Source organism: Erpetoichthys calabaricus, chromosome 17 (genome assembly GCF_900747795.2).
Source record: "Erpetoichthys calabaricus chromosome 17, fErpCal1.3, whole genome shotgun sequence".
NCBI lineage: Eukaryota > Metazoa > Chordata > Cladistia > Polypteriformes > Polypteridae > Erpetoichthys > Erpetoichthys calabaricus.
This window is the reverse complement of record NC_041410.2, coordinates 66,516,792-66,539,333: the sequence shown is the minus strand read 5'-3', so window position 1 is coordinate 66,539,333 and position 22,542 is coordinate 66,516,792. Positions and strand designations below refer to the sequence as shown.

The 22,542-nt window shown below is 35.4% G+C and overlaps 1 protein-coding gene across 4 annotated transcripts in view; it reads right to left on the bottom strand.

Moving 5' to 3' along the window:
• Positions 1–5,815: 5,815 nt before the first annotated feature.
• The window catches only part of chd2 (chromodomain helicase DNA binding protein 2), a 261,689-nt gene continuing 244,962 nt past the window's right edge, over positions 5,816–22,542 (bottom strand). For 3 of the 4 annotated variants that reach the window (XM_051920212.1, XM_028822994.2, XM_051920213.1), the window contains 4 exons: positions 15,529–15,628; positions 14,904–15,102; positions 10,537–10,777; positions 5,816–10,437 (listed from right to left, as the gene is read on the bottom strand). In XM_051920212.1, the coding sequence (XP_051776172.1) occupies positions 10,128–10,437; positions 10,537–10,777; positions 14,904–15,102; positions 15,529–15,628 (850 nt within the window). In that variant the 3' untranslated portion in view covers positions 5,816–10,127. The remainder of the gene's footprint in view (positions 10,438–10,536; positions 10,778–14,903; positions 15,103–15,528; positions 15,629–22,542) is intronic. The other variant, XR_007933712.1, reaches the window with a different exon arrangement.

The following is a 22,542-nucleotide window of genomic DNA, read 5'->3' as shown; positions in this document are numbered from 1 at the left end:
AGATGAAGTACCCAGCATTGTCCAGGTATATTTGTATAATGGGTTAAGGAAAGGAAGCAAATATGTGTTTTTTAAATGATGACTCTTTTGCCATTGCTGGCTAAAATGCATGTAATCCCATCCATCATCTACACTACATCTTTCTATTAGTTTGTCTACTCTCATGAGTCGAGAACTTGCTCTTTTTGTGTTCGGAGTGGATTCCATAATTGAGGCAACTCCTTGCTGGCAATGTGTAACCCCATTAAAATAAAGTGGTTGGCTTGTTGAATAAGTGAATTTGTGGAACTGGGAAAGAATATATAGTTATGGGGGGCCTGGGGATTGAGGTTCACAGACATCACCACAGATCTCCTTTTTATTAAGGGACAGAGCATCAGTGGTGGCTCTCAAATACGTTATCAACATAATTTAAAGCTGATTCTTTTAATATTGATGTAAAATAAATGCAAATCACGACAGTGTTTTGGCATCAAAGCCTATACATTGTGCTAAATGAGTCTTAGCCTGAAGAGTTCTATTCATTCTTTACATTGTGAATGTAATTACCCCGATCTACATGCCGTCAAATAAACGAACCACACGCCATGGCACAATTTTAGGGGCTTCGCCTCTAGCGCTGACGTCCGGGGTTCGATTCCCATAAACGAGTGAAGTGAGCGCTTCGCACCGGCGAAGTACTGCTTTTAAATTTTTATTAAGAAGAAAAGAAAACCTTTTTAAATTGAGGGAAAATATACCAATAACAATTTGTTAAGGATCTGTTTTTTTGTGAAGCTGCCTTCACTCGAGTGATCACTTCGAGCTGACTTGCTGGCTAACCATAAGCGTTACCTGGTAGGTAATCACCCATACAATCAGATTGTGAATCAGACTACGAATGCCGTGAATGTAATTACCCCGATCTACATGCTGTCAAATAAACGAACCTCACCCTGTGGCGCAATTTTAGGGGCTTCGCCTCTAGCGCTAATGTCCGAGGTTCGATTCCCGTAAGGGAGTGAAGTGAGTGGGTGGTTACCTACCAGGTAACGCTTATGGTTGGCCAGCAAGTCAGCCAACATCAGCCACGGTGCCTTCATTTGTGAGAAGCAGATCATAGAATGGTTGAAAATAGTTTACTGTCAAATAATGCAAAGAATACGCGACACGTGTTTCCCCCTTATTCTTGGCTCATCAGGCGTACACACTCACTGCACTCGCTTACGGTAATCGAACCTCAGACGTCAGCGCTAGAGGGGCTTCGCAGAGGTGAAGTATTGCTTTTAAATTTTAATTAAGAAGAAAAGAAAACCTTTTTAAATTAAGTCTTAAAAAGAGGTGTAAAGATATTGACAATAAGCTACGCAAACCCACCAAGACATGAAATCGTTTAAATCAAGGCGCGAGTCGAAAAACACCATCCCATAATATTAGTTAACGATTAACACATTTCTATATGTATTGTAAGCATACAATACAACTGATAATATGTTGCGCTTATTTATCTGGCGTACCAACATTTTTGCGCGTTTAACGGCTGAAATCTAACGTGGTTTGTGCCCTTCAGAATGAAAACAGGTTGCATTTACCTTTTTAATAAAAGGCGAGCTTTTAAGCCTGAGAAATCACCCCGTAAATGCACACGTTTAATTGCACATGTGTTAATATGTATGCTTACACAGTATTAAAAGACACTCAACAATTAACGTCATTTACCTTCGTTCCCACGTTTGACTCGTGCTGTAAATCTCTTCCTTGTTTTCAGTTCACGTGATTACGTAGGTGGCATGATGACGCGATACGTGACTCCGCCTCCTCCATTAGAGTATATGGACAAAAAACAGGTTCCAGTTATGACCATTACGCGTAGAATTTCGAAATGAAACCTGCCTAACTTTTGTAAGTAAGCTGTAAGGAATGAGCCTGCCAAATTTCAGCCTTCTACCTACACGGGGAGTTGGAGAATTAGTGATGAGTGAGTGAGTGAGTCAGTCAGTCAGTGAGGGCTTTGCCTTTTATTAGTATAGATATAAAATCCAATGTCTCTCTGTCTGTATGTCTGCCCGCTTATCACGATAATTTTCTTGCGGTATCGATTTATTTGCGAGAATCTGAAATCCACACAATGGGCCGGGGGGGGGGTGCGGCCTTCCTCACTCACTTGCCAGCTTCGGGGCATGTTCCTTAACTCTGCTTAGCTAGCGAACGAGAGAACAATTGAATTCAACTTTGTTTGATATTTAAAATAAAGTGTTACTTAGGTCTTGATGAGTTTGAGTCCGGATACTCTCTTAAGTGTATGCCACATTGAAAAGATAGATTGCAATTCAGATTGTGGATCATGATTTTGTGTTAAAAGGATTGTGATATGATTTTTTTGGAAATATCGCCCACCCCTAATTTGACTAATCAAGTTTTCAAATTTATGTAGGATTTATTAACCCTTTGGCAAGCTACTTGGAAAGGGGTTGCGAACTACCGGTAGCTCGCGAGAGATGTGTTGGAGACCCTTGCTGTATACCCTTTAAAGACTCTTCTATTTCTCAGAAAAGGGTCTAGATGAAAATAAAAAGGGAAAACCATCATTTGGTAATTCAACATGGCTAAACACACCCTACAATGAGACAAAATGACATCATTTTACACAAAAGCTGTAACATGGTGACACAACAAAACTGTTATGAAAATTAGTTATCAAAAAGTGTAGCTGCAGTCTTAGCTGAGATCCTGCTTAGGCCAATACAAAAGGACATAGCAGCATTAGAAAAGGTCCAGAAAAGAGTGACTAGGCTGATTCCAGGGCTACAGGGGTTGAATTATGAGGAAATATTAAAAGAGCTGAGCCTATACAGTTTAAGGAAAAGAAGATTAAGAGGTGACATGGTTGAAGTGTTTAAAATTATGAAGGGAATTAGTACAGTGGATCGAGACTGTTGTTTTAAAATGAGTTCATCAAGAACACAGATGGAAACTTGTTAAGGATACATTTTGCACAAACATAAAGAAGTTTTTCTTTACACAAAGAACGATAGACACTTACAATAAGCTCCCAAGTAATGTGGTAAACAGACTTAAGGGACTTTCAAAACTTGACTTGATGTTTTTTTGAAAGAAACAAGTGGACAGAACTGGCGAGCTTTGTTGGGCTGAATGGCTGTTCTCGTCTAGATTGTTCCAATGTTCAAAAACTTTGCACCTGCTGATAACAGTGCCCTACCATCAGCCCCAGCGATCTCTTGCTGCTTGATAGGAAATTTAGTCCCCGTTGGTTTTTGAGTTATTACAGCCTCTCTCCCTGACATCTCATATAGCCTATATTTTAAGTTAGACCAACGAAAATGTACATGCAAAAATTAATGAAAATTGGTTGATCTGTTTTGACATGATTAGAGAACAAGCAATCAGACAAACAAACAGATTACAATTTTATTTATATATTTTGTGTTTCAAAATCACATCAACATGGACACTAAAAACTGTAAATTCAAGTATTAGCACAATAAGCCTTCAGTGCTTCTTTCTCATCTAGTCAATATGTACCAGGACCCAGCTGTAGTCAAGACAGTTTTAAGCCTCCGACAGATCCGAGCACCTCAGACACTACGAGGCCCAGAACCTGGTTATATTCAGGTCAGAAACATGATATTTATTTTTACCTCTTGTATAACTGTACAATTAAATAATTTACTAACTGGATTCAGTAGACACTTTTAATGCAATATGTTGCTTTACCTAAAAAATTGATTAACCTTATTTATTTCACAGAAAAAACTTATGTTGACTTCTGAAAACATTTACTGTATATATAACACCAATAACAAAAGACATATACATTTTGTCGTTTTGTTTTGAATACAGAACTGAGAGAGCTGGATAGTTTAGAAGATTAATAAATGCTGAATACACAGGCCTCAAAACCGCCAAATCCAATTGTTTGAGAGCAGGAGCTTAAAGGAATTGAAATCGACCGTGTGATGTTGGTGACAGTACACCGGTGAAACAGGGGAGTGGTTCCTGGAAAGTTGGCGGAGTCAACAGAGATGCCACTGACAGGGGTGTCAGCTTATGGGCCTCAGAATGTCTCAGGTCACTGAATCTGCCCGAGACTTCAGACTGTCTCGCCTGCAGCTGGTCTCTATTGTCAAAGGCCACACTCAAGAGGGATAGAATGCAGAGTTCAGTTTTTGCAGAACATTCTTGGAAGGTCTGGCTTGTCTTCAATAATAACAGAAGAAAATGTCGGCATTAAGGGGATTTCAAAAATGATGCTGAGATTACAGACACTACACAGATCTGATATGGGTCATTTGATCTATTCTTGATCAACAATTAAGATTTAGTGAGGCCTGTGCACATTGAGTGGCTAGAATGTTAACTCCTGAAATGAACATTCACCACATCATGTACTCCAAGTGGAACCTTGAAATAATGATTTGGACTGATAAAAAATTAATGTTTTATAACTGGCCATGAAACATGGATTTATAGCTATGACTTAAAGTCTACATAACAGCTGAAACATTGGAAGCACGGTTATTGTTCACCATCAGAGATACTCAAGATCTCAGCTAGTGGCAAAAACTCATATGCACAATTTATGACAATGAAGGTGTAGTATGAAATGATCGCATGCCCCAAAAGGCCCACTTAGCCAGTCAATATTACAGTGTGATTTTTACAACGTTTGTGGCAATCAGTCAGGGAAAAACAGTTGTGAAAACTGTTGATCATACTATATAGCTTTTTGACTTCAAAACAATACCCCCATTCACACTGCACAAACTTCAAAAGCTGTTCTGCAAAACTGTGGACATTCACTCAATTCTCCAAGCCTGGCACTATGAAGTTACTGTTCCCTAATCTGAAGGAATAACCCCCTTGGATGCACTATGCCAGTGATGAGGACTTTAAGTCACTTACAGAAGACAGGTTTCACAAGAAAGACAAATGTATCTGAATCTGAAAGACACAAAGAAGTTAAAATTTTTAAGCGTACTCCATAAATCCAATTCAGGGTCACAGGGACAGAAGTTTAGGAACCAACTTTGGATGAACACTGCGTCAGATAATGGCTGAGTACACTCTTGTGCACACCAACACAGTCACATTGCAGGCCAATTATGCCTTACCACTCACAACTACTTTCAGGCAAATGAAGATGAACAGAGAGAACATGCAAACTCCATACACAGTGCTTAGCCAGGATAGGATTCAATCCTGATTGCCTGATGATTTAAAGTGAACGAGGGCTGTTGTCTTGCAGTACCAGAGCATGCGTGTCCACCCTGTATTAGTTTGACTTTTATAGGTCAAGGGCTGTCACTTGATTTTCAGCCTAGTCACGGTCTTTCTTATTGCATAATCTCTGTTTTTTTTTTTTCCCCTGGATACACTAGTTTTTGCCCGCAATCCAGATAAATCTTTAAAATAGCAAATCACAATGGATAGCTGTGATCTCTATGGATGACATTTGCCATATACCACTACTTTCTAGGACAGGCACAGAAACCCGGGACAATGTACTTGAAAAAAAGGTTTAGAAAGTAACTGGATGGATGATACAAGCCACATTAAAAATACAGCAATTCATATTTAATACTGTAAAACTAAAATAAAGACTGAAAAGTTTTAGTTGCAAGATAAGCAATACAGGCCTTTAATATTTTTCCAGTCAAAACAACTTTTCTTTATATTAGAGAGAAAGGGAGAAATCATTCTACACACCTTTAAAAAACTGCAATATGCTCTGAAAAAATAATCACACATGCTAAGTTCGTAAGTCCCAAGATGCTAAAATAAATTTCAATTTAAATTAATAAAGGAAATTAAGGCATTGTTAAAATTTTCAAGAACTCTCTTTAATAAAGCCTTGGAGAACAACAGTTTACAATGTAGGAAAATTTAATACATACAGTACTATAAACAACATATTTACATCAAAAACACTAGAACAGTGGCTTTTTTCACAAATATAAATTATTGTTTCAGAATTCTTTTATGTTTATGTTTTGGATACACACCTGTTTACAACTGTAAAAGGAAGAATAAGCAAGAAAAGTAATCATTGGCAGGGAGCAAAATAACCCTCGAAGAACAAATCTGTGCACCTCCACCTCAAAGTTGTAGTACACGGTTACTGCTGTGCAACAGGCTACTTACTCAGTAAAAACATCAAAACTGGTAATGTATCACCACCAATAATAATTAAGGACACCCACTGCGTAAATGATTAACCAGTTATGGATTGACCTACTACAACTGCAAAATATCAACCTTTTTTTTTCTTGACTCAGTTGACCTTTGACGTTTATAAAGTCAAACTAACATGCTGTACCCTAAGCAGTACAGATCGTCCTTGTCACTTGAACAGTTTTTTTTTCTTTTCTATTTCATGTTGTTCCCTTAAGAAATTAAATAATGGCCATTTGTCAAAGGTCAATTTTCTCTTCTAGCGAAAGGTACCTCTAACATTCATTAGGAAACAATTAATGGAAAAATGGCTCTCAATTAGTAGGAAATTGTTTTTCAACTTTATAAAAAAGAAAAACAAATACTAAATAGTGAGACTTGTCTGCTCCTGACACAATGGTGTCATAACTGAAAACCGAACTCCTAGCAGATGGAAACAATTTTTAACCACGCCCAAACATTCTCACTAAATCTATGAGAATCTGTGGAAATTGTGAGAATGCAAATTTAAGGACAAACTTTTTTTAAATTTTATTTTGGATATTCTTATAAAAAGTACATGTTTGACTTTTCAAATGATTCTAAAGAGGAAACCCATATTGCAGAGAAACATACACTTAAAATTGTTCAACCACAAAGAAACAGAAGACAAATGAAAAGGAAGCAAGAAAAAGAAATTCTGTAGAAACTGAAATTAGGGCTGCCTTTTTTAGGAATTAAGCATTTCATCCTTCAGGAAATAAAGTCCACTGGAAACAGTATGCAACACTAATAAAATATTTTGGGACCAGTTTCTCATCATATAATTCAAAACATTTTTGGTAAAAAATTAAGGAGTAAACATTTAACCTTTTTATTTTATTGTTAACAATCTAGTAAAATGTGGAAGTTATATCTTTTTGTTTTTGTTTGTGGAAGTTGTATCTTCAACACAAAAGGTGCAGTCAACACAACAAACAGAAAAAGGTCCTTCAAGTAAGGCACAGCTGAAAAGGCATACTGTAACTTCAAACTATTCAATAATAATCTTTGTCAGCATCTCTTTGTTTCATGACCCCAATTAGTTAGGAGCAAGTAAAGTGGTTGTCAAGTAAATACATGCTTGTTATAAACGATTAGAGTATAAAACATAGGGTGTTGATAACTGAAAATTATTGACACTTCCAGCAGACTACCTGCCAGTAGCTCTAAAACGGGCCACATTTGTCTGTATTAGATTTGACAAAGACCTCATACCATTGTGATTATTTACTCAAGGGGGCAATCACATACAACAACATTACTTCACAATGGCAGAAAAGAGAGGAAGTTAAATACCTCAGTCTCTACATCTGAAAAAATTAAATATACACATGGCTATGCTGGGAGTTTGCAAAAAGGATACTTTGTATCTAACCCAATTTAGACATGAAAAATTTAGGAAAAGGATGACAATACTGAATATGTGTTAATATATCTAAACATTTATCACAAACCATTTCTCTAAATTTAGGAAGGGTAAACACCCACCTTCATTATGGTACAATAAATTAAAATCACATACTGAATAGCTGGCAGAGCAAGTCTCAAGAAATCCAATCTATATGGTTTTGGCAAAACTTGAATAACGGACTGCTTCTAATATTTGAACAAACAAATGATCATTGAACATTCTAATTTGTTGTGAAGACTTCAGAAAGTTAAATTGACATCTCAAATCCATCCATCCATTTTCCAACCCGCTGAATCCGAACACAGGGTCACGGGGGTCTGCTGGAGCCAATCCCAGCCAACACAGGGCACAAGGCAGGAACCAATCCTGGGCAGGGTGCCAACCCACCGCAGGACAAACACCCACACACCAAGCACACACTAGGGCCAATTTAGAATCGCCAATCCACCTAACCTGCATGTTTTTGGACTGTGGGAGGAAACCGGAGCACCCGGAGGAAACCCACGCAGACACGGGGAGAACATGCAAACTCCACGCAGGGTGGACCCGGGAATCGAACCCAGGTCCCCAGATCTCCCAACTGCGAGGCAGCAGCGCTACCCACTGCGCCACCGTGTACATCTCAAATGCAGTTTACTATTTTTAGAAAATAAAAGATGTTTAAAAATCTTAAGTATAGAGATGATAACCTCTTAACCCATTAAGTTATAAGATCAAAAAGACCGTTGAAGAAAAGAAAAAAAAACTAGCACAAGAATTTAAATTCTTGAATTTACTAGTAACTGTTTTCAGTTATATAACACCTGTGGAGACTGCAGTGAAATCTCAAGACATTTCCAATAGTATAATTTTACTTGAGAAGTTTTGCTTTAATATCATCTTATAATACATTCCCTCTTAACCAAATAAAAATGAAGGGATCTTTAAAGGTGAATACTGCATTCTTGAGTGCAAAATATGCTACATGATGTACCTTTATTAAATTTATTCAACATCCAGACTGGGTACTGTAACAATTATTGAAAAAGGAAATGGTATGGCAAAATTGCACACAAAAACCTGACTTAATAACCAAAAAAGTATATGGAAATGACTTGTTCCAGAGAAAAATATAGTTTTAAAGATTTAAGAAAACTGGTGGGGAAATGCATTTTTGCATGAAATATGGCCTCTCTCTTGTGAAAGTTTACAGTAAAATAATTTTCTTTGAAATAAAACATTCTTTATGAACAAGAACATTAAAATTGAATGTTTTAAAAAGTGTAACAATAAATAACATTCTGTCTTAAAAGCTGAATAAAATATACCTTATTGTAAGTAAAATTTAACTAACCAATCCTGTTTCCCACATACTAAACAGGCCATAAGTTCTAGCTTACAAACAGGGAAAGTGCTTAAAATGTACATAGGACTCTTAACATCTGGCACAAAGATGATTCAGGTAATCAACATGTTATATAAATGAACAAAGACTTTATGAGAATCTCTACCTAGAAGAATCATGGTTGCTAAATAAGCAGAAATTTAGGTTCCAAAGCAGACATAATATTTTGTGAATTCCAAACTCCCAGTTAGATGGACTGTTGCTTCCAGCTAGTAGTATAATGTATTCTGCACACACTGACTGATCAAATTCTGATAATCTGCAGTAGTAGAAGTCTTTAATACATTAACCCATTGTCCATATAGCCAAGCAGGCTATGAAAACATTGCCTTCCACCAATAGGCCACCAATTGAACACTTCAGTCCTGAGGATTATTGTTATAAAGAGCTGGATAAGGGACGGTCCACATTTAAAATGAGATGTTTCAGAGAAGTTCTTTGCAAAGAATTTTACTTTCAATTCTTAGGCACCCATGATGCCTGCAAATTTAAATTAATTCAATAGCATCAGATTTTAGGCACTTCCCTTGCTAAACATTGTTAAAATGTAAAATTTCCTTTCTCCTGAAAAAAAAAATCACTATGGCCACTGCATTAAAAACAAACAAACAAAAATATATATATATATATATATGATAGACAGTCAAAGGCCATTCTATCATTATGTCAAATCAGTTCTGCATTATTAGTAAGCTGCAAAATATGACTTGCTGCTTGAATTTTAATTAAATACTTCTATTAAAATTGTCTTTAGAACCGAACCTGTGCCCAATACATTATCACTATTCCTTTGGTCTTCATATATATATATATATATATATATATATATATATATATATATATATATATATATATATATATATATATATATATATACATATATATATATATATATATATATATATATATATATATATATATATATATATATATATATATTGGGAGAGTGGTCTGCTGGTTCTCATATTTTCCCTGGTTAATGGCAATTAACCAACTGATGAGAAAAATAGTCTTGGGTCATCCAAATATAAAACCATTCCTGTCTTTTTTTCTTAGCAGCACATAATAAGTATGGAAGCAGTTTGCTCCACATTTTGCTTCCAATCAGCCCAGTTTAGTCACTTGCTGGTCACATAAAACTTAAGTTTTTCTGACATTCCAACTGAAGTCAGGAGTGTTCTTCTGATCTACAGGTCGGTCCAGAGGGGACCTGGAATCATGAGGTGATTTCTGGGATTGGGGAGATCGAGGATCTATCAGTGCAGGAGTGGCAGGTGGTATAGGTTTGTCAGGGTGGAAGGGTCGGTAGTGTTCAGGTGCACCCTGACTGTGATATCCCATCTGGACTCTGTGGTCAGGTGGTCTCCTATAGTCCTGCTGATGACTACTACCTTGGTGGTAGTTTTGAGATCTGAAATCATCTGGACGTCGTCGCTTTGGATCTTGATGTCTGAAATTAAAGTAATAAGAGTACATGAATGCCAACATTAGAAGAGTGCTGATAAGAATCTTAAAGCACTTCCAAAATAACTTAGTAGAAAAATGCTACCTGTCATAGTAATCCCTGTGTCCCCGGTGGTCTCTGTCATTATCATACTGATCATAAGGTCGCTTGCGAGGAGAAGTATTTGTCCGAAAGTTAATCCTGTGTGGGTCATTGTGAATTCGTCGTTCACTGTAATGATGATCTTTGTACCTGTGCTGGTCATACTGATGATGCCGTTCACTTTGCCAAGATGGATTACTATTTCCTGGATAATATTTACGCTCTCTTGGCCAATCACCACGATCTGTGGGGGAGCAGGAAATTCAAGTCATTGTTTTTTAATTTTATTTCTTTTATGCATAATGAGTAATATAAATTGACATCCATAATATAATAATATTATTATTCCTACTACTACTACTACTACAACAGAGAGTTATGCCATTTTGCCTTTGTTATTATCATTATCATTTCTAAAATACCTCTCCCAGCTTGACATAAATGTCACTTTCCTCAGCATTTTGCACCCAAGTATTATTCTTCCTAAATTCATTTTTCAATGTGAGTCACATAATTATAACAGTATGCTCATTATTTAGTACTTTGAAAAAATTAATAAATAAAAATACTCTGTTTTATATATGTACTATCAACTTAATACTCAGGTCAAGATGTTTTTTTAACATTTTTTTCTAATAATAAAGGTTTCTAATCAGCATATACAGTACATGAACGCATACATTCAAAATCTGCCCCTTATTTCAATAAAAAAAATTAAAAAGTCATGACACACTGCCAAAAATAAACCTTGTCTCGTAATATCCTTGTGAAACAAACAGGGATTTCTAATTCTAATAAATCTCATCCTTCCAAAAGAAAAACATTTCAATATTCTCAATTTGAATCCTTTAAAGTTATCTTAAAACAGGGTGTTTGTTGTCTTTAATTTACTGCATTCTACATCAATTTGATAAAAATCAAGTAGTATGTAGTGAGCTTCAGTAAAAATTATTTTACTGATCTCAAAGAGTCAATCACAACAATGGCCCATGTCTCAAAAGGATGGATGAAGTTCTCATAAATAGAGCTGTTTATGACATTATTAGCTGTGTGATACATTACAGCTGTTTATAATACTGTACACAGAATATGACAACATTCTTAAAGAACCATGAACATGACTTACTTAAGCATGTGGTCCTAAACTCTGATTCACCCATAAAATTATCCCTCCACAGTTGCATACACTAGTGTTTAAATGTTTGTAATTACCCCAAAATTGTCACTTTTTTGACAGAAACTGTTACTTCTTAATCAAGGTACCATTAAAACTGATTTACAAATATTGTACAGACCTTAATAACTGCTATCACTGTTTGAAATGACTGATTTATAGTTTTATTCACATATGATTGCAATACCGTATTTTCAGCAGCCATTATTCCAATTTCCTAATATTAAGCTCTCTTATCTCATTCTTAAATAATAAGGTTTACATGCTGTTAGAATAGATTCTGTTCAATAAACCAAATAAATTGTCTTTTCTTGGGTTGCAAGGTATTGGCATTCCTAAAGTTCAATTCATGGTCATAATGAAAAAGTTTTCTCAAGAAAAATGCCAGTCTACTGTTGTTTTGTGAAATGAAGTTATTCCATGTGACAGATTAGAACATTAGCACAACTGTGACGAGAACAGGATACTCAGCCCAAGAAGAATGTCCATCCTATTCACGTATATTCTCCAAAAGAACAACATATCAAATTTTAAATTTCCCTAAACTAATACTCTTCACCACAATACTTGGTAAATTATTCTATGTGTCTATGGTTCTCTGAGTTAAGAAAAAGTTTCAAAGATTTGTGTGAATTTAACTTTAACAAGTTCCTAACTATGTCCTTGTGTTGTTGTTACAGCATGTATTTTAAAGTAACAGCTTGGATCTATTTTACTAATTCCGTTCATAAATTTTAATTCTTCAATCGTCTGACCTCTTAATTCTGTTTCACTGTTGCAGATGACACTGGTATTTGTCCTGTATTATTTAAGGAAGCAGCCAAATGAGTACCTCTAAAGCAGCTGTTTTTCAGACATCAAACACTTGTGCAGTTGTGCATCTGGGCCTTCTGCTTCATTTTTATCCTTGTTAGATCCACTTTGCCCTCTTCTCTCAAGATAGCAGTGGACACCTTTATATAAAATCTCCAGTTTCTTGGCAATCTGTTATATGGAATTACTTTCTTTTCACAAAACAACAATGGACTGATGTGTTTCTAGAAAAAGCTGTTTTGCTTTGGCCATTTTTGAAACCATGAATTTTAGGAATGCCAGATCCTTGAAACCTTTACTAAACAAAATAATACTTTCAGATATGTAAAACATATCTGAGATCTTTAAATGCTAAAAACCCTGAGAAATAAAGAATTGAAATAATGCTAGCTTTTAATTTAATAATAACATGCAATCATGCTGTACATGTAGTAGACGTTTTTATACCACAGCTTTTGTTCTCAATAAAAACTTATAACTAGTGAATTTGATCCACCTGAGAACTTAAGTCTTCTGAAACTGATAATCGATATCAAATGTTCCACTAGGAGAGTCTGGACAAATTTAAAGCATGCCCAAGACGTATAATGTGATCTCTTTTGACAGCTGTTGCATTTAACTTGCTGATTGTGCCCTTTTTTTTTACACAGATTATCTCTTTGAAATAATGCATTCAATGTCTATTCATTGCCACTAACATCTGCCTCCATGTTTTCCAAATTAAGCGGTCTTAATTATTCTAATCTGTTCAAAGCAAAAATAACATTCTTTCCTTTGTTAATTAAGAAATTGTAAATTAATTAATGTGTTTTGTTGAATACTACTAATAGCAATTATATGTAAAAGAGGAACCCTTTCATGTAGCTGTCAAACATTATTAAAAAAGGTACTCAAACACGTATTAGGAGCTAATGACTGTCTGGTTAATGTGGTGAGTAGTAAGGTGGGTGTAACACTTTGTTTTAGTAATGAGACTGTCACTGGTTTATAAAGAAGGGATCTTGAAACTTTTTACAATATCAGGTAAAAAAAAACACTTCAGGAAAATGCATTGGCACAGATATCTACAGATCATCACAATTTACAGAATGTTACATCATGCTTGAGTCATATTTTATAATACCAAGAAAGATACTCAGTCAGGAGCAAACACTTCTCTTGCATAGCAATTGCTCACAGTCTAAGTTTCAAACATGTGAAGGAATCCCTAAAGGGCAATTGTTTTTGGCAATGGAGAGCAAAACATTTCTGATTTAGATTTATAAAGAGAAACAAATTATTGATTAGACTAACATTGTTACTTTAGTAATTATGGTCCAAATTTTAGCGACAGAGGGTTAAGATGAAAAATCTCACCCTAGTTTGTTTCAGTAATAATAATTGAAATAATAATATTATTATTATTGTAATACATTACTGTGTGTTGTTAAAGAAATTTCAATATCTGTTTACTCCAGAATAATCTGGACAATTCTAACATGATTACATTTAGTTCAGCTTTGTTATGGCATACTGTTACGGCACTGCTAAAAGTTTCAATTGGTGCAAAATTATAAATAGCAGATTTAGTCCCTGTGCATCATTAGCATGTACACAACATTTGCTGTCTATCATTATTGGGAAGAACAGCACTACTTTGATATTTTCTTAAATTACAAAAATCACTGTTACTAGAAACCATAATTCATAGAATAATGATGGAATCATGCTAATGTTTAGGCGTCTACCCATATGATCTCTCAAGTATAAATGCACTGCTGTTTTGGTTTGCCTGCAGGTAAATGGCCATGGGTCACACTTCTGCTTAGAATATACCACACATAATAGTCTACTTTAAAGAAAGCAAACAGATCTAGGATGTGTTACACCTAGGTGGTTTAAGTATTATACAATTGTGATTACATCTATGAACAGTATCAACTACCCAGATAACACTGAGTCTAAGTGTCAGACTGCATAAAAATAATGGCTTCTTAATTTATGAAATGAGAACACCCTAGGCCTGTCAATGAGATGTCCACTGGGATTCTCATGGTCAGCTCAGTTTGTCTGAATCACTTTCTCAGTTAACTTAACTTTCTCCAGTACTGTCCACTGTTTTCAGCTGCATTAACATTTAATTTTTTTAACACAACCTTTATCATATACAGTACCTTTTGACATCTACACATTGGACAGTGCTGATTTGACAATATGACACATAAGAGCATTTAACAATGTATTTACAAGCTAATTAAAAGGCCCATGGATTTGCTGAATCTTAAAGTAGGTATTAAGTATTTCATTGTTTCTGCTGTGTAATTCATTCAAAAACACTAAAGCTATTTGACATTTGAATGTCAAGTTGTCAGACAAATATATAAAACATACTGCAAATAATTACCAAAATGCCTCTTGTTAGTCTGTCCATAGTTGTCCCGATAATGTGGATTTGATTGTTGCTGCTGCTGCTGGGAAGGGCGTGACAGAGGCAACTGTGGTTTCTGAGGAGTCTGAGATCCTACAGAATCTCGACTGGAACCAGATGGCTCAGGTCGGAATGGCTTTTTACATCCTGAAAAATCCTCTTTCTTTGGCTCTTTCTAAACAACAATTAAACCAGAATTAAGTTAACTGTAGTTTGCATTGTTGCATATTCACCCAGATTTACTGCTAAGGTAATCTAGATGTGAATAGACATAACTCAGGTCAACTGCACTGAGGTGTACTTTCAAATTTCCCTTCTTCAATTTCTATAATACTTTCTTTACATACACACTACTATGGTCTAAATCATCTTGTTAAAAATGCTGTGCTCTGTATGTTTAAACTACCCATAAGTCTTTACAAGTGCGTTGTATTGCATCAGCTTCTATCCATTGTTGTTACCACATAATTACATACATATACATAAAACAATACTCCGCCATCAATGCAAATAAATAAAGTCATGACCAAAAACAAAATATTGTCATAAACATAACACCAAAGAACTTTCACCCTTCGAAGTTATGTTAACATGTGCATACCTCTTCCTCTTGTGACCGTTTCTTCTGTGCCATTTTGTAAAGCTTATGAAGTTTTCTAGCATCAAATTCAGTAAACTTGGAGACAAATATCCATAGGTTTCTAGAATCAGAAGTATATGGCAAATAAAACTCAATATACATCTAGCAAATGGACACTGCTTTTCAGCAAATCTAAACATTTTCTCAAATAACTTGCTAGAAAACTCGAATTTACTGTTTAAGATACATAAACTCTTTTATTCTGTTTAAATTCAAACTTTATTATTTCAAAGTTAACAACCGCATACAACTAGTGAATTTCAGTTATTCCCATCAACTAATTAATGCTGTTGGAGAACATTGCATAGCTAATACAAAACATTTCAATTAATACATTTAAGAAACTAGTAGAAAATACAGGTAGCTGAAGCAGAACAGTTCAAATCTAAGATATCCCCTCTTAACCTTAAGACTTCCTGAAGCACCATATATCTTTAATAAAGTAATTTGTGTGATTCTTTATACTGGGAAAATCTGTTAACTAGTTTTGCTTAAATTAAAATTGCAACAATAACCATAGTTGGTTGTTATTCTTTTCTGTCATTTGCAGCCACCACTATGATCGTCTCCTAGCCACTATATGAGGTACCAATACAGCATCAGACGATTAAATGATAATGGCACAGTTATGGAACCAACATGCCATACTATACCATAGAATGGCCCATATGGCGCGTGAAGACAGTTGCACTAGGTCAGCAATGCTTTCACTTCATTTATTATGAAAAACCATAAAGCAGTTCCATAGGTTTGTTTTCTTCAGAAACTTATTAAATAGTTTATGTTCCTCTAATATAATGTCAAATATCAACATGTTTTACCTTTCATCTTGTACTAGCAAAATACCCGCGCTTCGCAGCGGAGAAGTAGTGTGTTAAAGAGGTTATGAAAAAGAAAAGGAAACATTTTAAAAATAACGTAACATGATTGTCAATGTAATTGTGTTGTTATTGTTATGAGTGTTGCTGTGTTATATATATATATATAATATACACACACATAAACATAAATATACATATACACATATCTACATATACATATATATACATATATATATATATACACATATCAACATATATATACACACATACAGTACATACACACACACATATACATATATACATACATATATATATATATATATATATACATATATACATATATATATATATATATATACACACAGACACATATATACATATATATTTACATATCTACATATATACTGTATTTACATATCTACATATATACACATATCTACATATATATACACATATATATACATATCTACATATATATATCTATCTAGACATACATACATACATTTACACATATATATACATATCTACATATATATACTGTATATGTAATTGTGTTGTCATTGTTATGAGTGTTGCTGTCATATATATATATATATATAATATATACGCACACACATAAACATATATATATATATCTACATATACACATATCTACATATACACATATATATATTCACGGCATTCGAAGTCTTGTGTCACAATCTGATTGTATGGGTGGTTACCTACTGATGAGCCCAGAATGAGGGCGAAACACGTGTCGTGTACTCTTTGCATTTATTTGACAGCAAACTATTTCAACCAACATATATATATATATATATATATATATATATATATATATATATATATATATATATATATATATATATGCCGTCTTTTTCCGAAAATAAGACACTGTCTTACTTTCTTTTTTGGTCCAAAATACGCACTAGGGCTTATTTTCGGGGGAGGACAAAAATAAAAGTATATTTATATATTTTTATTTAATATTTATTTATTTTACACAGAATACAGAAATTAAAATTTATTCAATTACAGTCATGTCATCTTCTTCTGGAACATCGTCATAAATCAAGATTTACACCCCTGGAGTCTTCCACAATTCCCTTTTTGTACTCGACGGAATAGCTCTTTCGTTTTGTACTCATTTTAACTGCGATTAAAAATTATTCACTTTATAAAAAATAAAATTACGTATGAGGAAATAATCAGACTTACAAGACTGAAATGAACAAACAAAGTATCTGCACTGTCGCTCAATGTAGACTGCTGCCTTAACGAACAATTATTTATAGTGTGCGCCAACGACGCGTTCCGTCGCATTCCGCATATGCATGCCCCCCTCCACACCTCATTCGACCATACTCTGCGATACGCGCGATGCAGTACAACACAGCAGAGCAGAGCGGACACAATATTTATGTATTCATGCTGCCTTATGTTGTATTTTTAAGATAAATTCCAAGAATTAATTTGAAACGAACTGTAGAGGTAAACAATGAATTTCTCGGAATATTTTATTTCAAACATTTCTCTGAAATACGAGTATTAGGGAAGCTAAACATACTTAATAAATCAACAGCATTTTTTAACGAATTCTTTTTTTCACATTATTTTAACTAGGGCTTATTTTCGGGGGAGGGCTTATATTACAAAAAGTTCCGAAAATCTCGATAGGGCTTATTTTCGGGGGATGTCTTATTTTCAGAAAAAGACGGTATATATATACACACATATACACATCCACATATATATATATATATATACATATGTCAACATATATATATACACATATACACATCCACATATATATATACATATATATATATATATACATATGTCAACATATATATACACATACATACACACACACACATACATATATACACATACAGACACACATATATATATATATATATATATATATATATATATATATATACAGTATATTTATATATCTACATATATATATACATATCTACATATATATATATACATATACATATATACATATATATATACATATCTACATACATATATATATACACATATCTACATACATACATACATATATATATATATATATATATATATATATATACACATATACATATCTACATACATACATACATACATACATACTTATATATATATACATATCTACATACAGTGGTGTGAAAAACTATTTGCCCCCCTTCCTGATTTCTTATTCTTTTGCATGTTTGTCACACAAAATGTTTCTGATCATCAAACACATTTAACCATTAGTCAAATATAACACAAGTAAACACAAAATGCAGTTTGTAAAATGGTGGTTTTTATTATTTAGGGAGAAAAAAAATTCCAAACCTACATGGCCCTGTGTGAGAAAGTAATTGCCCCCTGAACCTAATAACTGGTTGGGCCACCCTTAGCAGCAATACTGCAGTCAAGCGTTTGCGATAACTTGCAATGAGTCTTTTACAGCGCTCGAGGAATTTTGGCCCACTCATCTTTGCAAAATTGTTGTAATTCAGCTTTATTTGAGGGTTTTCTAGTATGAACCGCCCTTTTAAGGTCATGCCATAGCATCTCAATTGGATTCAGGTCAGGACTTTGACTAGGCCACTCCAAAGTCATCATTTTGTTTTTCTTCAGCCATTCAGAGGTGGATTTGCTGGTGTGTTTTGGGTCATTGTCCTGTTGCAGCACCCAAGATCGCTTCAGCTTGAGTTGACGAACAGATGGCCGGACATTCTCCTTCAGGATTTTTTGGTAGACAGTAGAATTCATGGTTCCATCTATCACAGCAAGCCTTCCAGGTCCTGAAGCAGCAAAACAACCCCAGACCATCACACTACCACCACCATATTTTACTGTTGGTATGATGTTCTTTTTCTTAAATGCTGTGTTCCTTTTACGCCAGATGTAACGGGACATTTGCCTTCCAAAAAGTTCAACTTTTGTCTCATCAGTCCACAAGGTATTTTCCCAAAAGTTTTGGCAATCATTGAGATGTTTCTTAGCAAAATTGAGACGAGCCCTAATGTTCTTTTTGCTTAACAGTGGTTTGCGTCTTGGAAATCTGCCATGCAGGCTGTTTTTGCCCAGTCTCTTTCTTATGGTGGAGTCGTGAACACTGACCTTAATTGAGGCAAGTGAGGCCTGCAGTTCTTTAGACGATGTCCTGGGGTCTTTTGTGACCTCTCGGATGAGTCGTCTCTGCGCTCTTGGGGTAATTTTGGTCGGCCGGCCACTCCTGGGAAGGTTCACCACTGTTCCATGTTTTTGCCATTTGTGGATAATGGCTCTCACTGTGGTTCGCTGGAGTCCCAAAGCTTTAGAAATGGCTTTATAACCTTTACCAGACTGATAGATCTCAATTACTTCTGTTCTCATTTGTTCCTGAATTTCTTTGGATCTTGGCATGATGTCTAGCTTTTGAGGTGCTTTTGGTCTACTTCTCTGTGTCAGGCAGCTCCTATTTAAGTGATTTCTTGATTGAAACAGGTGTGGCAGTAATCAGGCCTGGGGGTGGCTACGGAAATTGAACTCAGGTGTGATACACCACAGTTAGGTTATTTTTTAACAAGGGGGCAATTACTTTTTCACACAGGGTGAACATAGGTTTGGATTTTTTTTCTCCCTAAATAATAAAAACCATCATTTAAAAACTGCATTTTGTGTTTACTTGTGTTATATTTGACTAATGGTTAAATGTGTTTGATGATCAGAAACATTTTGTGTGACAAACATGCAAAAGAATAAGAAATCAGGAAGGGGGCAAATAGTTTTTCACACCACTGTACATACATATATATATACATATCTACATACATACATACATATATATATATATATATATATATATATATATACATACACATACATATATACATACATATATACATACATATATACATACACACATATATGTTATATATATATATATATATATATATATATATATATATATATATATATATATATATATATATATCCATCCATCCATTTTCCAACCTGCTGAATCCGAACACAGGGTCACGGGGGTCTGCTGGAGCCAATCCCAGCCAACACAGGGCACAAGGCAGAAACCAAGCCCGGGCAGGGTGCCAACCCACCGCAGGACGCACACAAACACACCCACACACCAAGCACACACTAGGGCCAATTTAGAATCGCCAATCCACCTAACCTGCATGTCTTTGGACTGTGGGAGGAAACCGGAGCGCCCGGAGGAAACCGACGCAGACGGAGAACATGCAAACTCCACGCAGGGAGGACCCGGGAAGCGAACCCGGGTCCCCAGGTCTCCCAACTGCGAGGCAGCAGCGCTACCCACTGCGCCACTGTGCCGCCCATATATATATATATATATATATATATATATATATATATATATATATATATATATATACATATATATACATATCTATGTATCTATATATATATATATACAGTGGTGTGAAAAACTATTTGCCCCCTTCCTGATTTCTTATTCTTTTGCATGTTTGTCACACAAAATGTTTCTGATCATCAAACACATTTAACCATTAGTCAAATATAACACAAGTAAACACAAAATGCAGTTTTTAAATGATGGTGTTTATTATTTAGGGAGAAAAAAAATCCAAACCTACATGGCCCTGTGTGAAAAAGTAATTGCCCCCTTGTTAAAAAATAACCTAACTGTGGTGTATCACACCTGAGTTCAATTTCCGTAGCCACCCCCAGGCCTGATTACTGCCACACCTGTTTCAATCAAGAAATCACTTAAATAGGAGCTGCCTGACACAGAGAAGTAGACCAAAAGCACCTCAAAAGCTAGACATCATGCCAAGATCCAAAGAAATTCAGGAACAAATGAGAACAGAAGTAATTGAGATCTATCAGTCTGGTAAAGGTTATAAAGCCATTTCTAAAGCTTTGGGACTCCAGCGAACCACAGTGAGAGCCATTATCCACAAATGGCAAAAACATGGAACAGTGGGTGAACCTTCCCAGGAGTGGCCGGCCGACCAAAATTACCCCAAGAGCGCAGAGACGACTCATCCGAGAGGTCACAAAAGACCCCAGGACAACGTCTAAAGAACTGCAGGCCTCACTTGCCTCAATTAAGGTCAGTGTTCACGACTCCACCATAAGAAAGAGACTGGGCAAAAACGGCCTGCATGGCAGATTTCCAAGACGCAAACCACTGTTAAGCAAAAAGAACATTAGGGCTCGTCTCAATTTTGCTAAGAAACATCTCAATGATTGCCAAGACTTTTGGGAAAATACCTTGTGGACTGACGAGTCAAAAGTTGAACTTTTTGGAAGGCAAATGTCCCGTTACATCTGGCGTAAAAGGAACACAACATTTCAGAAAAAGAACATCATACCAACAGTAAAATATGGTGGTGGTAGTGTGATGGTCTGGGGTTGTTTTGCTGCTTCAGGACCTGGAAGGCTTGCTGTGATAGATGGAACCATGAATTCTACTGTCTACCAAAAAATCCTGAAGGAGAATGTCCGGCCATCTGTTCGTCAACTCAAGCTGAAGCGATCTTGGGTGCTGCAACAGGACAATGACCCAAAACACACCAGCAAATCCACCTCTGAATGGCTGAAGAAAAACAAAATGAAGACTTTGGAGTGGCCTAGTCAAAGTCCTGACCTGAATCCAATTGAGATGCTATGGCATGACCTTAAAAAGGCGGTTCATGCTAGAAAACCCTCAAATAAAGCTGAATTACAAACAATTCTGCAAAGATGAGTGGGCCAAAATTCCTCCAGAGCGCTGTAAGACTCCTTGCAAGTTATCGCAAACGCTTGATTGCAATTATTGCTGCTAAGGGTGGCCCAACCAGTTATTAGGTTCAGGGGGCAATTACTTTTTCACACAGGGCCATGTAGGTTTGGATTTTTTTTTCTCCCTAAATAATAAAAACCACCATTTACAAACTGCATTTTGTGTTTACTTGAGTTATATCTGACTAATGGTTAAATGTGTTTGATGATCAGAAACATTTTGTGTGACAAACATGCAAAAGAATAAGAAATCAGGAAGGGGGCAAATAGTTTTTCACACCACTGTATATACATACACATATCTACATATATATATCAAAATACCTGCGCTTCGCAGCGGCGAAGTACTGCTTTAAAATTTTTATTAAGAAGAAAAGTAAACCTT